The sequence below is a fragment of the Populus euphratica genome, unplaced genomic scaffold (assembly GCF_000495115.2).
Source record: "Populus euphratica unplaced genomic scaffold, PopEup_1.0 scaffold3.1, whole genome shotgun sequence".
Taxonomy (NCBI): Eukaryota; Viridiplantae; Streptophyta; class Magnoliopsida; order Malpighiales; family Salicaceae; genus Populus; species Populus euphratica.
Window position 1 is genome coordinate 5,297,855 of NW_011499847.1, and position 15,709 is coordinate 5,313,563.

General features: G+C 34.0%; 2 protein-coding genes across 4 annotated transcripts; both read left to right on the top strand.

Moving 5' to 3' along the window:
* The first annotated feature begins 2,814 nt into the window (after nt 1–2,814).
* LOC105109966 (uncharacterized) lies at nt 2,815–4,340 on the top strand. Its single transcript, XM_011004849.1, has 2 exons — nt 2,815–3,301; nt 3,374–4,340. The coding sequence occupies exons 1-2, from the start codon at nt 3,154–3,156 to the stop codon at nt 4,084–4,086; spliced, it is 861 nt and encodes a 286-aa protein (XP_011003151.1). The 5' UTR covers nt 2,815–3,153; the 3' UTR covers nt 4,087–4,340.
* Nucleotides 4,341–6,938: 2,598 nt separating this feature from the next.
* LOC105109975 (methylmalonate-semialdehyde dehydrogenase [acylating], mitochondrial-like) lies at nt 6,939–15,251 on the top strand. Of its 3 annotated transcripts, none has more exons than XR_839382.1 (20): nt 6,939–7,229; nt 7,645–8,226; nt 8,943–9,037; nt 9,214–9,285; nt 9,392–9,553; nt 9,623–9,701; nt 9,782–9,936; nt 10,221–10,284; nt 10,834–10,913; nt 11,300–11,365; nt 11,936–11,986; nt 12,095–12,246; nt 12,827–12,917; nt 13,143–13,223; nt 13,548–13,618; nt 13,711–13,746; nt 13,831–13,874; nt 13,968–14,046; nt 14,336–14,426; nt 14,544–15,251. XR_839382.1 is itself a non-coding variant. In XM_011004861.1 (20 exons), exons 2-20 carry the CDS (start codon nt 7,665–7,667, stop codon nt 14,645–14,647), a joined length of 2,142 nt encoding a protein of 713 aa, XP_011003163.1. In that variant the 5' UTR covers nt 6,941–7,229; nt 7,645–7,664; the 3' UTR covers nt 14,648–15,251. The 3 variants fall into 3 exon arrangements, 2 of the variants coding, with proteins under 2 accessions (XP_011003163.1, XP_011003175.1); XM_011004861.1 differs by having other exon boundaries at nt 6,941–7,229; nt 13,541–13,618; XM_011004873.1 differs by lacking the exon at nt 6,939–7,229 and adding an exon at nt 8,401–8,509 and having other exon boundaries at nt 8,143–8,226; nt 13,541–13,618.
* The last annotated feature ends 458 nt before the right edge of the window (nt 15,252–15,709 follow it).

Sequence of the window (15,709 nt, forward strand, 5' to 3'; positions counted from 1 at the left end):
ATCTTTTTATTTATTTGCTTGTGTAGACATATTTGTTTTGTTCATGTCATATTTTTTTGAATAAAAATTTATCAATATTTGAAAGCAAATTTTAATAAAAATATATATATCTTGATAATTTTCATGCGATTGTATGTGAGAATAAAAAAATAATTATTTTGAGATAATTGTATAAAAATCACTATTAAACAAATATTTTATTTTCATTAAATATTCATAAGAAATTTTTAAAATACATATGCCTCGTAAATTTAAAAAACATAACGGGTAATCAATTATCACATATCATTTTCTATAACACTTTTTTGATCACCTTAAATATTGAAATATCAAGTTTGGATTTTTTTATATTGAATGTTAATAAATCTTTATTTAAAAATATATAAAAATTATCTTAGAAACCTTCAAAACCCTATTTTCAAATCCAAAACATGCTATAATTAGTCCATAAACTCAAACTCAAATCAAACTTTAACATATTTTTTTGGATTTTAATTTATTTTTTTTTTTACAGGGTTTAAAACATAAACCACCTCCATTGGTTTTTTATTTTCAAAACTAACCAGTAATACCAAGATTGATACTTTTTACAGCTGAAATGTGAGGTAAAAAACTCTCTCTTCTTTTTTTTTTTACATCTCTCTGTACTTTCTCAACTGTTACGGACTAAGGTGTAACATCAATGATTTTTCATAACCAGGATATAAATTTTGATTGCGGGGACTAAGGTGTAAAAAGACGTGACATAAGGCAATGCCAGCGAACCACTTATGTGTAAGCGTGTAAACAATGATGTGCATCAAAAACCCTGAATCTTTTAGTTTAAACTTTAAAGTATTACCCAGGTAATTGTCCGGCATTGCTATCGGTTGGGTTATTTTTTAAGCGTAAAAAATATATTTAAATATTATTAATCTGTTTTTTAATAAAAAATAATAATTAAATTTTATATTGCCCAATTTTATACCACTTAATCAACATGATAAATTAAAAAATAATTTTAATGACAAATAAAAATACAACTTGACTATAATAAAATCATAATGATATTTTTCTATAAATATTAAAAGGACAATATATTATATGGACTTTAATGAACTCGAATCAATTTATTAAATTCGATACTCATGTTATGACATCATAATAATCATATAAAAAACAAAAAAAACAAAATATTAAACTCAATTTTTAATTAATCTAAGATTTAACTATAAAATCTATAATAAAGTTGAACTAAAAAAATGAGTCGAGTCAACTTGAGTTAATCAGTCAAACATGAGTTATAAGATTGGGATAACCACATAAAAAAATAAATTAAAATAATTTATAAAACTAAATTCACAATCAACCAATGTTGAAGGTTTTTTTTTAAAAAAAAAATTAAAAAAAGAAAATAAAAATATTAAAGTCAACAAAATAAACTTATGACCTTGGTCATGAAAATAGGATAACTTTGTAAAACACAACTCGAAACAAATCATGAAGTGTAGATCTCAATAAATTAATTTTAAATAATAAAAATAAAAAAATAAAAAATTAAGTCAATTGACCTAACTCGTGATCGGGTCATAAAACTATAATAAACACATGAAATGAAAAAAAAAATACAAATATCAATTCCTAGTCAACCCATATATGGAGGACTTTACTGGAAAAAATAAAATGAGATAAAGATAAAAAAAAAACATCTCGACTCAATCTAAAATAACATGTTGAACCCGAATTAAAAGTAATAGTTTGGCCCAACTTGCAATATATTGTCTGCTTTGAGTCTTACTGTACTCGTAATTTTATTTCTAGTGATGTGAGCTCATATCTAAGCCTAACGCTCTAAAATATATATAACAAGTTGTTAATCAACACTTTTAGCAAAATTAACTACCACTCTTCTACCTGTTGATGTGGGATATTACATTAGAAGAATGAGATAATTACATAAAAAATGATACAAAAATTATAAAGTCTAATTCTTAATTAACCTAATGTTTAATAATAAAATTTAAAAAAACTCGAGTCAACATGATTATCCTGTAAAATTCATGACTTAAATTATGAAATTAGGATAACTTTATAAAAAGTCAATCAAAATATGTTATTTTACTTTGAAGATCTATAAACCTAATAATAAAAAATCAAGACCAATATATATTATCAAGGCAAGATAATTAATAAAAAAAAATTGCGACAATAAGTTTACAAGGTTATTACAATTTTCTGATATAATTTTAGTAGGTTAACTTGATTTAATTTATTTTTTAATTGAATTTTATTATAAATTTTATTTTTTAATAATAGATTAATTGAGAATTTAGTTTAATATTTTTTTATTTATCCCCTACAAAATTATTCATGATTTTATTATTTAAGTAACATATTTAATGAATTAATTTAAATTGATATGAGAGAATCTAATATATGGTAGATTAAATAATTTTTTTAAAAATTTCATTTTAATTTTATTAATTAAATTATAATTTTATTAATTATTTATATTATTTTTTAATTTGTCGAATCAATCCTATAATATTAAATTAATTTTAATATGATTTAATTTTTTCTATTAAAAATATATTAAAAACACTTGGATATAAATATTCATGCAATCCACGACGCAACGTGTAGAATGATCCAGTAAGTTTCTATTATTAGATTATCCGATATGTTAGAAATGGTAATTGTTTTCTCGAAGCAAAACAAAGAAAAAAAATAAAGCATGGGGATATTTCAATAACTTTAATAATTGTTTTCTTCAAAAAGGACATCCCTCGAATTTATCGCTTATAGTACGGTTCCTGATATATACCCCTCCTTTCGCTCCAAGTCCCGCACACACACGGACACTCCCTCACTTACCCTAGCACGCCAATCTCTCTGTTAGCTGTCTCTGTATCAAGGCTCTCTCTAATACAGATGAAGGTCACTAACAACAAAACTTCTACTTGCCTAATGAACGTGGTGATTTTACTCCTCAAAACATTAACGCATTAATTGCAATTTGGCATGTCCTCCGTCTCTTTCTTGTTTATCTTACAAAAGGATTTCCATATTTGGTGGGCATTCATTGGTTAAATGGTCACGGTCATAAGTTTTGAGAGGTTTCGACATTTAATTGAAGGATACAGGGCGAGAGGATTTTACTAGTACTAGACCCACATGCGGATTCTGGGTTGTGTTTGTTTGTTGATTGTCACTTGCTCTGTTCTTGAATTGTACAAGGGAATCTTGCTGGCTTTTTCGGGGCTGTTTTTGATGGATTGCGTATCATACTTGAAGGTCCTGACTCAAAACGTTGGGTTCAAAGGTGGGTTTTTTGTGTTTAGGTATTTCTCGTCGGTTTTCAATTTTTTGTGGCTGTTTTTCATGTTCTGTTTAGGGTTGAGGTTTTTGCAGTTTACCTGGCATGGTAAGTCTCTGGTTCAGTTTCTATGTGGTTTCAGGGGGGAATCGAGGAATCCTAAAAATGGGTCTTGTTCAAAATTGGATTTTGATAAACTGTGTGATACAAAGATTCCGTCGTCTTGCTTGGAGAATTCAAAAGCAAAAAATGAGGACAATTCAATGACGAGAAAGGAAGTTGTGAACGATGGTATTCTTGATGACGATGATTGTGAGAGAGAGTATAGTGTTGAAGATGAGGAATATGATGTGACGGCACTGAGGAGATTGGTCAAGATTGAGAGGCTGAGAGCGGATATGGCTCATGCAGAACTTGAAAAGGAGAGAATGGCTTCTGCATCAGCGGCTGATGAGGCTATGGCAATGATTTTAAGGCTTCAGAATGAAAAGAGTTCAACGGAGATTGAAGCCAAACAGTATCGCCAATTGGCAGAACGGAAACAAGAATTTCTAAAAGAAGTGATTGAATCATTGCAATGGGACATAATCAATCTTGAGCATGAAAGGAGTGAAATGGAGGAGAATTTGAGACTGTACAGAGAAAAGCTGGGGCAGTATGTGAAGAGTGATGAAGTGGATCAATTTGAAGCGTCTGGTGCAAGGATGAGCTATCTTCGTTCCACCATGGAAGATGGTATTGAAGATGTGCCGAATCTATCTCTTGACAGCATGGACTCTTCAGTTCTCTGAGTTCTTGATGGCACCTTGAATAACTGGTTAGTGCAGGTTTTCACTGACTTGTATTGAGTTGATGGGGGTGAAATAAACCCCTTGTAGAATGATACATGTACTGGAAAGCATTTACAATACACTTCTGTTAAATCTGTATTTTCTTAATGTCTTTGGATTCAATGTATTCGTGTAATTCTGTAAATGCATTTCATGTTAGCACTTGATAGTTTTAGACGATCTGGGGTAAATGCATTTCACTGTCTTTTCAGCTACTGTTGATGTCATGTTGTTTCCTAATTCTAATTTAATCTGCATGGATTAATTTTCTTGTTAGATATTTTTTTAAAATTTATTTTTGATATTAATAAATTAAAATAATCTAAAAATATAAAAAAGCAATTTAAATTTAAAATAATTTCAATTTTTTTAAAAAATACTATTAAACCGCAGTACTAAAAGTGTCCAGAAATCTTTTGTAGTAGAATAACATGCCCTGTTCATGGATCATGTGCTTCGTGCTTTCGTCCTACGTATAAGAGATCCTTTTTCGTAACTTGTGTATCATTGGAACTACAATAAATCTCAGGCTGCTCCTTTTTTGATATCATTGGTACTGCGATCAATCTCGGGCTGCTAGTTTTTTGAATGGCCACGAACGTGAATGTTGCATCCCCAGTTATAGCTCCAACTCTGATTCTTCCTTAATAATCAACTGTCTATACCCACCGGCATTGACCCTGGACCGCAATTCCTTACAAGTACTAGTATATATTTAACTTATAATGCTCGGAAAACTCAATTACGCATTATAATCTCAACCTGTGAAGCAGTGGCTGATTTGCGTGGATACGACTAGAATGATGTGCGAGAGAGGTAAAAAATTGTGTCACGCCAATGGCACCTGGGGCAGGGAAGTGAAAGCCATTTTTTTTGGTTCTTCATTTTCTATCGTCTTTAAGAAGATGGACAGCTAAACTCCATTACTGCAAGATTTTTCATTTGCATCTTAGCATGTATCCTGGTTTAGCAGATACTGAAGCTTTACATCGTTTACAGTGGTATGATGCCAGTGATTCCTGACAAAATTAGCTCTCTTTCGGTTCTTAATGCTTGTGATAATTCATTTTCTTTCAACTATATGCGACACAGTGACAGCAACTAAGGGAAGAAACAAACTGTATGGGCCAAAGTTCTTCTAATTTAGAACGAAGATGTACATCTTTGAATTTTTGAACCACCGTTGTGATGGTACAGTATTTGTATCATGCACATTACAAGATTCACACGATCCAAGCATTTTAACTGTTCATCCAACTGAAAGCCGACTAATGTGATGATTAAATACTAATTTTATTCATCTTATCCTTAGAATTTAGTCCAAGGTAATGTATAAGCTGGTCAAAAAAAATTAGTTTATAATCGCTCAAAAATAATCTCTTTTAGAAAGTAAAAATGAAGTAACAGTTTTTTCCTTTTATAAAGTAAAAAAAAATTGCACTTCATCATTTGTAACTATAAATATTATATGGTAATTAGTAAAATTACAACATGATTGGACAAAATTTCAGCGTAGCAAGAAAGTGTAACTAAGTAATTAAGCATTCGTAATTAATTGCAATAACTCATTACAAGATGGAAAACACCTCTCTTCTTCTTTTTGATTCATGACCGCACTCTATCATTCATGGGTCATCACTAAAGCAACAAGAAAATGAATAATTGGCGCTGGTGATGATGTGGGGAGCTGGATTGGTTGGCGACTGTCTTCTGTTAAAATGTGCGTGGGAAGATGATGCTGGCAAGGCTGGGTAGTGTTGATCCATGACGATGGTGGTGAAGTGGGTTGATGTGTAGTTGTGGAAGAACAATAGCTGTGACTAGAGAGGTGGTTCTGCTTGTAGGAGAGGGAAGGTTGCTTTAGTGGGTGAGAGAGGACAAATGAAGATTTTTTTAGCGGGTGAGGGAGGAAGGGTGCTGATGGTTTGAGAGAGTGAGGTGGTTCTGGCGGTGGTGGCGAGGTTACCATTGTTGGCGTTGCTGATTTTTTTTTAGGATCCGTTTGTTTGTAGGAAAATTGTTTTTTTTTGGAAAGTGAATTCCGAGAAAAGTGAATTCCTAGAAAATGAATTCCGAGAAAATATTTTTCGATGTTTGGTAGTGTTATCTTTAGTGTCGTTCCCTTCTTTTTTTTTGTCCTCTTGTTTTGTCCCTCTTGTTCTTTCTTATAAGGGCATTTTAGAACTGAAAAACACTTTCCAATGTTTGGTTATGTTATGGAAAATGAACTGGAAAATAATTTATTTTTCTCAAGTTTATTAAAATAATAAGGAATAAATCTTACAAATTAAAAAGTTGAATTTCTTTAGTGTCGTTCCCTTCTTTTTTTTTGTCCTCTTGTTTTGTCCCTCTTGTTCTTTCTTATAAGGGCATTTTAGGTACTAGATCAATAATAATGACAAACCCTTAAATTTCAAGATATTTTGTGGTTGATATTATTATCAGCAACAAGTAAACCAAAACTGTGATTTGAAATGCGACGTAGAATTAGTTTTAGCGATGTTTAGACGTTGAGTTTCAACACATTTTTTATTAAAATTTATTTATTTTATTTTAAATTTATTATTTTAAATTATTTTAATGTGTTTATATTAAAAATAAATTTTTAAAACAAATAAATTATTTTTATATATTTCTAGAAAAAATACTTTACCATACTCTAAGCACCATCTTAATAGAAAATATATTAAAATAATTTATTTAAAATTTTTAATATTAATATATTAAAATTATAAAAAAATACATTTAATAATTTTCAAAACACAAAAAACAATATTACAAGGCAAGAACACACCAAAATGCACTCCAAGTAATTTTACAAATCGCCTCATCCAATATTCCTTCCAAAGTGCTGTTTGTTTGAAACAGAAAAAATGCCCGTTAAATCCGCTTCACGCTCCTCAAGTACCCCCCGTCAATTTTCTCAAGCCAAACACAAGACCTTGGTTGTGCCCAGAACTAGCTAATTACAGTTCCTAACTCGTTTCCTCTACAAACGGTTCGTAATTCTTCTGCGACACCGATCTATGCACTATAAAAAATTCAAATTCCCTAGATTCGCCGGACGTCCTTCTCCTTCGATTACCGCTCGATCAATTTCTCCTGTAAGTTTCCGTCACTTTTATCTGTGCAGTTTGGTTACCGAGAAAACAAGAAAAAAATTGAAGGAGAATATATGTTGAGTTGTGCTGACACTTTGATAAACAATTGATTCTTGAAATGCTAATTAAGTTTTCAAATTTGTGATTGTTTTACTTGGCACTGTTTGTACATAACTTTTTTCCGTACTTGCTACCTGTTTGGTTACAGTGAAAATACAGGAACTGGAACTAACTAAAATTGTGATTCCAGAGACCATGCAATGGATCCCTTTGTAAAAAAAGAAATTGAATTCAAGTCGTCATTTTATTTTCTAGTTTTGTTGTGTGAGAAGGCAGAGAATTATCTTGGCAATTGTGGAAGACAATTCATCCAAATTTGAAGATATGTTTATGCGATAAATATTATGCTTCGTTGCAGGTCGTTTCGTTTGTACATTAATGACGGATATTCAGAGTAGTAGTGGAAGTGGATTGGATGAAGCTCAAATGCAGATGCTACCACCTCCTCCTGGAACTTTTGTAGATCGTGAAGAACTTATACAACATGTTGGGGACTTTGCTGTATCTCAAGGATATGTTGTAACCATCAAGCAGTCCAAGAGAGAAAGAGTAGTGGTACTTGGCTGTGATAGGGGAGGTGTTTACCGTAACAGGAAGAAAGCTGATGAAGAGACTTCGGCTGAACGGAAGCGCAGAAAAAGATCTGGTTCACGACTTACTAACTGTCCCTTTGAAGCTGTGGGTAAGAAGGATGATGGGTTGTGGGTGCTTACTATTAAAAACGGAACACACAACCATGAGCCACTGAAGGACATTACAGAACATCCTTCTGCTCGTCGCTTTTCTGAGAGTGAGATTGTGTTGATTAAGGAGATGACAGAAGCTGGATTAAAACCTCGCCAGATTCTGAAGCGACTGAGACAAAGCAATCCAGAGCTTTTGTCCACTCCAAAGCATGTTTACAATGTTAAAGCCAAACTTCGACAAGGAAATATGACAGGCAGGTTACTCTGCCAATATTTTATTATCAAGCACTCTTTTTCATTTTTCCTTTTCGTTTTTCCCTTACTATATCCCCTTTCATTCTGCTTTGAACATATTAAATGTGTGCAATCTGTCATTGTGAAACCTTCATTTCATGATCCAATGAAGTTGGACTCTCTACATTTTCCAGGTATTTGATGAAGAATGTCAATGTTCAGATGATTAAGTTTGACCTTTATGAACTTCATGCCCTGTGACTTTGGCTGCTTGAACATATTATCGTCACTCGGCTGTTTTAGGTTTGAAAATCTTTTTTGAACCTTGTCAGACTCTATTTGCTCCACCATTGACTTGTACCAAGGCTGCTGCTACAATGAATTAAGTAATTATTAATGATTAATTATGGTTCCCTCACCATGAAAACTCTTAAATTGAGACCTGAAAGTGGGGGGAGCTGCTGACTTCTTACGCTTTCATGTCTTTAACTTAATTCATCCTATTACTACAGGGATGAACCGAATCTGTGCATTAGTTCATTGCTCAGAGCCCCCTTCTTTGGTGGTACCTGGGAGCACATTTTCATAATGTAAATCTCACCATCTTAATTTATACAACATCACAGCATCTTTTGATCTTGTTGAAGAACATTGTATGCAGTTATCTACTGGCAGGTGGCCTTTATTTAAGCGCCCATTTCCTTACAGTGGGTGATTGATTCTTTTTTTGGTGCAGTGAGAAATTTCAAGTCATTGAGACCTGAGAAATCTGCTGGAAGGGACAAACATCTCTCAATTGCTGAGCCTTCTTGGAGGCAGCGCTACCCCATGGTAAGCCCAGACATAAGTAGAAGTAACTTAGACCTACAGAAGTCATCCCAGCTACTTGGATGAGAGGCAAAAAGAAATTTCTACCTTTTGAGTTATTCTTTTTTTCCCGCTCCTATTTGGTGGGACTTTTCACTATATTCATGCTGGATTTTAACCTACTAAGTATTGTGTGCCAGAGGGTTCCTAATTTTATTGGCGGTAGACTTGTTAATTCACAGTCATTTGCATCCATCGATGTCATAAATCCTGTGAGTTTAGTTCCATTAAAAGATTATTTTGGATTTATGTATCCAAAGTTATTTAGTCAATAATTATCAAGTCATTTGTTATGATTATGTTATCCAAACATGACAGGCAACACAGCAAGTTGTTTCTCAAGTTCCTCTAACTACAAATGAGGAGTTCAGAGCTGCAGTTTTTGCAGCAAAGCGAGCTTTTCCACAGTGGAGAGACACACCTATTACCACCCGTCAACGCATCATGTTCAAGTTCCAAGAGCTTATTCGGAGAGATATTGTAAATTTTTGAATTTATAAACTTCTAGCCTGCATATCTGTTCAGTTGATGTGAACTACTATTTTGCAGGACAAACTAGCCATGAGCATTACTACCGAACATGGAAAGACTTTGAAGGATGCACATGGTGATGTATTACGAGGATTAGGTTAGTGTCTTATCTGTTATCTGTGAGAAATCTCATTTGTTGACACTTTGCTCTACAAAGTCTTGGATGTTCCCTCGTAGAGGTGGTGGAACATGCTTGTGGATTGGCATCTCTGCAGATTGGGGAGTTTGTTTCCAACATATCGAGTGGAATTGATACCTATAGCATTAGAGAACCACTTGGTGTCTGTGCTGGGATATGCCCTTTTGAGTTTCCAGCTATGATCCCACTATGGGTAAGCTAGTTGAACTATCATTTGTTATTACCTGCCCTTCTGATATGGACTTCAGGTTCATTTCAAGTATCTGATATGTGAGATCACCATCGTATCTGCAACTTATGTGCTTGAGAAATAAAAAATGAGATCATGGTTATGAAAATAAACTTATTTTTTCACATTTTATTAATATCTGCTTATTTAAAAGAAACCATTCCTGCTTCAAAGCTCTCCAGGAACATTGACTAGGGAAATTACATGGTTTAGATATGACCACTGATGGTTTTGCTCTTTGTTTGCAGATTTTTCCAATTGCCGTCACATGTGGTAATACCTTTATTCTAAAGCCATCGGAGAAGGACCCAGGTGATTGCCAAATGATTCCTGGTGGTTATGTCTCCATTTTCCTGATATGGTGTATTAGATCATGGTAGCTGAAACACGCATTTTAATTTCATGTAAAGCTTTTTCACTATCTTTATTGGTGCATGAAGCACATTACAGATGTAAACTGTTGGATTGCAAATCTGCCAGGATTTAAAAAACGAGGGTGCCTAAATGTAATGGTATAGGGGTACTTTCAATAAATAAAATAAACTAATGATGTTTATAGAATGGTAGTAATATCTGGCAGTGCAAAATGTTTATTTCCTGTGAAATAATGGTAAATTTGAAGAGAGTCAGTAACTTTTAGGACTTGCATAAAGAAATTTTTAAAGTTTTGGGGCACCATGAGCCCATTACACCCCCAAGATATAAGATAGTTATGCCTTCCAAAGTGTTATGCTATTTGCAGCTCCGCTCCCAAGATTGTAGGTCAATTAGAGTTTCTGTATCTGCTTTTAATACAACTTGAAAGATTTCTTACTAGACATTTGCAGGTTACAAGCAATATGTTGGTTGGTGTTATTTCAGGGGCTTCTGTGATGCTTGCAGAGTTAGCTATGGAGGCTGGTTTGCCTAATGGTGTCTTAAATATTGTCCATGGCACTAATGTAAGGTTTCACTTTCAATATTACAATTTTGGTTTTGCACTTTTACTTCCAGTTTAAGAATTGCATGCAGGTTATTGCTTGCATCATCACATGCCTTTGTGGACCATATGAATAGCATAAGAGGATCGAATTACATATGCTGAAACAAATACAAGACATTTGCTTTTAAATACTCAGTCCTTTTCAATTGAAGGCGTGACAAACAAGACCTTTTCTTTTATGTCTACCACACATGACTTGTTTGCAATGCGTCCTTGGTTTCATATGAACTTTTAACTGAACTGAGCTTGCTATGTGTTTGCGTCACTGCCATGAGCGCTGTTATTTTTATTGCAGTTACTTTTCTTATTTTTTTATTTCTCATTTTCTAAATTTGATATGGGCAGGAAATTATTAATGGTATTTGCGATGACGATGATATTAAAGCTATTTCATTTGTTGGTCCAAATGCGGTAAGTAATTTCAACCTGTCAAGTTTTTGCAGTAAGTTGCTGAATCTGCATCTTTTAGGTGTATATTATCACAGAATTTGCTATTTTCCCTCAAGTTGTGTGGATGGATTCACTGATTTTTGTTGGTTTACTTTGGTAAAAATTAATGACTTCCCGCTTAAGCTGCTTTTGGTTCTGAGCTAAAATAGTGTAGGCGAATTGCTATAGGAGTAACTGTAATGCTGCAACTGTGTGAAAGTTATGAGGATATTTGGTTTGCTATTAGATGGAAGGATAAGTTTTTAGTGGAAAGAGATAAAAACATTAGGGATGAGAAAACAGAAAGAAAGGAATACATATGTGTTTGTGTGTAGAGGATAATGGTTGCAGTGGTAATTTGAAGCCCTGCATCAACATCACTTTAATTTGTATTATTAAGTCAAGTTCAAGGTTGTGGATTTATTATTTGACGGTTTGCTCCTTGGGTGGGAGCTAGACTCAGCAGTGTAACTTACAAGAAGTACGGTTCTATTTGCCTTGTTTGAATGTATTGTTGAAGAGTGTTTTAATCTTGTCATTATGTTCTCATAGGTTGGTGCTTATGTGTATGCAAGAGCATCAGCTAAAGGAAAACGTACACAGGTAACTCCAAATAATGCTTTTAGTAAGTGTGCAGTTCATTTTATGAGGCTATATGGATGACATGAATCGTTATTGGACATTAACTGCTGGCTGACCTTTTTACTTCAGTCCAATATTGGATCCAAAAGTCATGCAGTTGTCATGCCCGATGCAAGTGTGGGTGCTACCATAAATGCTCTAGTTGCTGCTGGCTTTGGTGGTGCAGGACAAAAGTGCATGGCCCTGAACATGGCTGTCTTTGTTGGAGGCCTAGGCCCATGGTATTTTTTTTATACTTGTTTTAATTTCTTTGGATTTTTTTATCTAAAAAAAATACCTTGGATTTTAATCTGGTAAAACTGCATCAAAGTTGTTGGAGGTAAAAGTTGTAAGCATTTGTGGAGAATTTTCTGTTTAGACCTACCAGCTTGTATAATTTGTCGCAGTGATACTTTATGGAAGTCAGCGGTCCTAGACCCCCCTTAGTGGTTGGTAGTCGATCATGTCATTGTTTACCCCCTTCCTTCAATGGGATGTCTAGGAAATGATTTATTGGCTGCTTAACTGCTGTTCCAGGTGCACCCCTATCGTGAAAACAATAGTAATATCCTTTAAGTTTAATAAAACCTTGTTTGAATTTTGAGGTTACATTTCTTAAAAAAGAACTTTTGCCTAAGCAAAATGTTTGAAAGGTATGGGGTGAATTTTCTCAAACGAAGGTAGTGAATGAAACAATAGATATCAGATATATGTTACAATGTTACGTTCTTTTGTAAATTTATTCCTTTATTTTTTCCCAATTATGATTCAGTAGAGGATACTGGCATTTCCTTCACTGAGTTTGCTAGACCTTTTTGCCAGGGAAGAGAAGTTAGTAGAGCATGCCAAGGCACTTAAAGTAACCTCTGGAACAGAACCGGATGCGGAGCTTGGTCCAGTTATTAGTAAGCAGGTGCATAGTAGAGTCAGATTCCTGACCTATCAAGTTTTCCATTCTAGAGAGAGTAATTGAAGTTATTGATATATAATAATTTTGATCATGAGAAATGTCCCATCATCTATGCGATATTTGAGAGAGTTTGCAGCTTCTGCTGTGTATATGAGAAATTCACTTTCTTCATGTATATTTCCAACTAGTGACTTTTGTTATTCATCAATATTGTTTTTTACTCAACAGGAAAAGGAACAGATAATCACATTGATTCAAACAGGTGTTGAAAGTGGTGCAAAGCTAGTTCTTGATGGAAGAAATATTGTGGTATCTAGTTTTATGTTGTCTTCTATGATCTCAACAGTTTTCTTGATAAGCTTTTGCTCAAATTTATAGTATGTGTTCTTTTTATCAACAATAAGATAAGATAATTTGGTTTAATTTACATCTGCACATGATTTTCACAGTTTAAATAGTTAAATTATTTATAATGGATCCTGCATGAATGTTTTGAATTTTAAATGAAAGCTGTGATGTGCTTTAAGCAATACTGAGAAGCTTGCCAATAATTGTGTTCTGCTCCGGAGTTTTTAAATGATCAAGCCGATCATTTTTTTATAATTCAGTCCATTTATTAATGCTAGGTTGCAGGATATGAAAATGGGAACTTCATTGGTCCTACCATCTTATCGGATGTCACAGTCAACATGGAATGTTACAAGGTAGTTTATGTGATATTTACAGAAGTGACCTTGGATGGTTTCCAGCAAGCTTGACTGCATCATAAACTAAATGAGGCTTATTGCTTGTGCAGGAGGATATTTTTGGCCCAGTTCTTCTTTGTATGCAGGTTTGCTGCTACCCATCCATCCTACTATTTGTCTCACCAGTTATTTAGTCCAGGACATTAACACGTGTTTTTCTTGTCTCTCAGGCTGATAGCATCGAAGAAGCTATAAACATTGTTAATGGAAATAAGTAATTTCAACTATTACTTTCTCCCAGTACATGCATAGAATTGGAATGTATTGAATACTTGTCTCATGGTCTATGCCTGATTCTTTCTTTTAGATATAGCAATGGAGCTTCTATATTTACAACATCTGGCGTCGCTGCAAGGAAATTCCAGACTGAGGTTGAGGTTGGGCAGGTAAGATAGTCCTGTGCAGCCTGTCATGGGTCTGCTTTTAATGGTAAAAGATGAAGAGACAGTGAAACCTTCATCTGAATGACTTGTGTTTCACTATCAAGGCCTCGCATGTTGCTGTCCTTTTTTTAATTTTTAATTTTTTTGAAATAAGATTACTCCAATCTGCAAAGCTTTAGTTTCTGAAGTATTGCTGCCCGTGTGAAACATTTGTTTGTGACTCCTTTTATGTTTGACTGATTTTTTTTGGTTGGAAATCTGAAACAATTTCCTATAACTGGAATTTTTGCAGGTTGGGATAAATGTTCCTGTCTCGGTTCCGCTGCCATTCTCCTCGTTTATTAGCGCAAAACCATCTTTTGCTGGAAATGTCAGCTTTGACGGTAAATATGTGTGGTTTGGATGATTTCTATGTGAATTGCCACCTATTTGAAGAGCTTTCACATTTAGGGGATCTTAGTTTCTGAAGTTTTAAAGCAGAGTTTCATAAACTGCCGCAGGAAAAGCTGGAATTCAGTTTTACACCCAAGTTAAAACAGTGACTCAACAATGGAGAGATTTAGTGAGTGACGATTCGTCATCTCACCAGTTGCCAAGCTCCTAGATACCATCCTACATAGAGACTGCTCCAGAAATAGCAGGGAGAAGAGACAGAAATTGCTAAATTATTATTATTATTATTTACCTTCCTGGACTAGGGCGAGATTGTACCTTTTGTTTATAATCAATCTCGCCTTTGGGTCCTGGCAGAGTGTGGTTTCATTCTCTATGTTTGCCTGGTTGTTTCTTCCATGCGGAGCTATAGGTGGTGATGAGGTTATTTTCAATCAAATGCTATGAAGTGATGGGCCATGGTTCTCTCTCTTCTGCAGTGATTCGTTTGTGTGGCCTTTTAGAACGGTGACGTTTTTAAAGCAATTAATGCTGCCTTCCTTCCTTCGATCTGTGTCTTCATAACAAGACCATGACAGCAAACAGATAGACTTCAGATTATAACTTCTCCTTTGACAATTATGTATCTAGGTTTTTAAGGAGTCTGGTGGGGACGGCCAATGCGCATGATTACGGTTTCTGTCACTAGCTTGCTCCCTAGTTGGATGATATAAAGGGAGATGAAGCTTTTCTTTCTTGGGGTTCTATGGTTGGAGTAGTTTTGGATCACCTTTCCTCGGATTTTAAGTAGGTCAGCTCTCCTCCTTTTTTCTTAAGAGTTTTTAAACCGAATTTTACCACAAGGGGCATTAATTCTCCCTACCAGCTCTTCAATGTGGATTGCAGGATGAATTTGCCAACTGCTGAGTACGAAACGCAGCAGTATCTTTAACTTATTTTATTAATGTGTATATTCAGATTAGCTTACGAGACGGATGTGGCTGAGCTACTGTTTATTGACTTGCTTGTTGCGTGCAAGTCCGCTTTGTTAATGGAGGCTTTTTCTGTCAAATCAACTTCTTCATGAAATGATATATTGTTTTGACCAAACAGAAGCAAAAAACAAGATTCGCTCCTCCCTTATCTCAAAAACATTGCAATTTTTTTAATTTATTTTTAACACATATTTAATAACGTTATTGTTTAATAATCAATATTATTATTTTTAAGAATAATTTTTAATTATCTGTTATTTATAAATGAACTTTAATTAAAAATATTGTAGTAAAATATA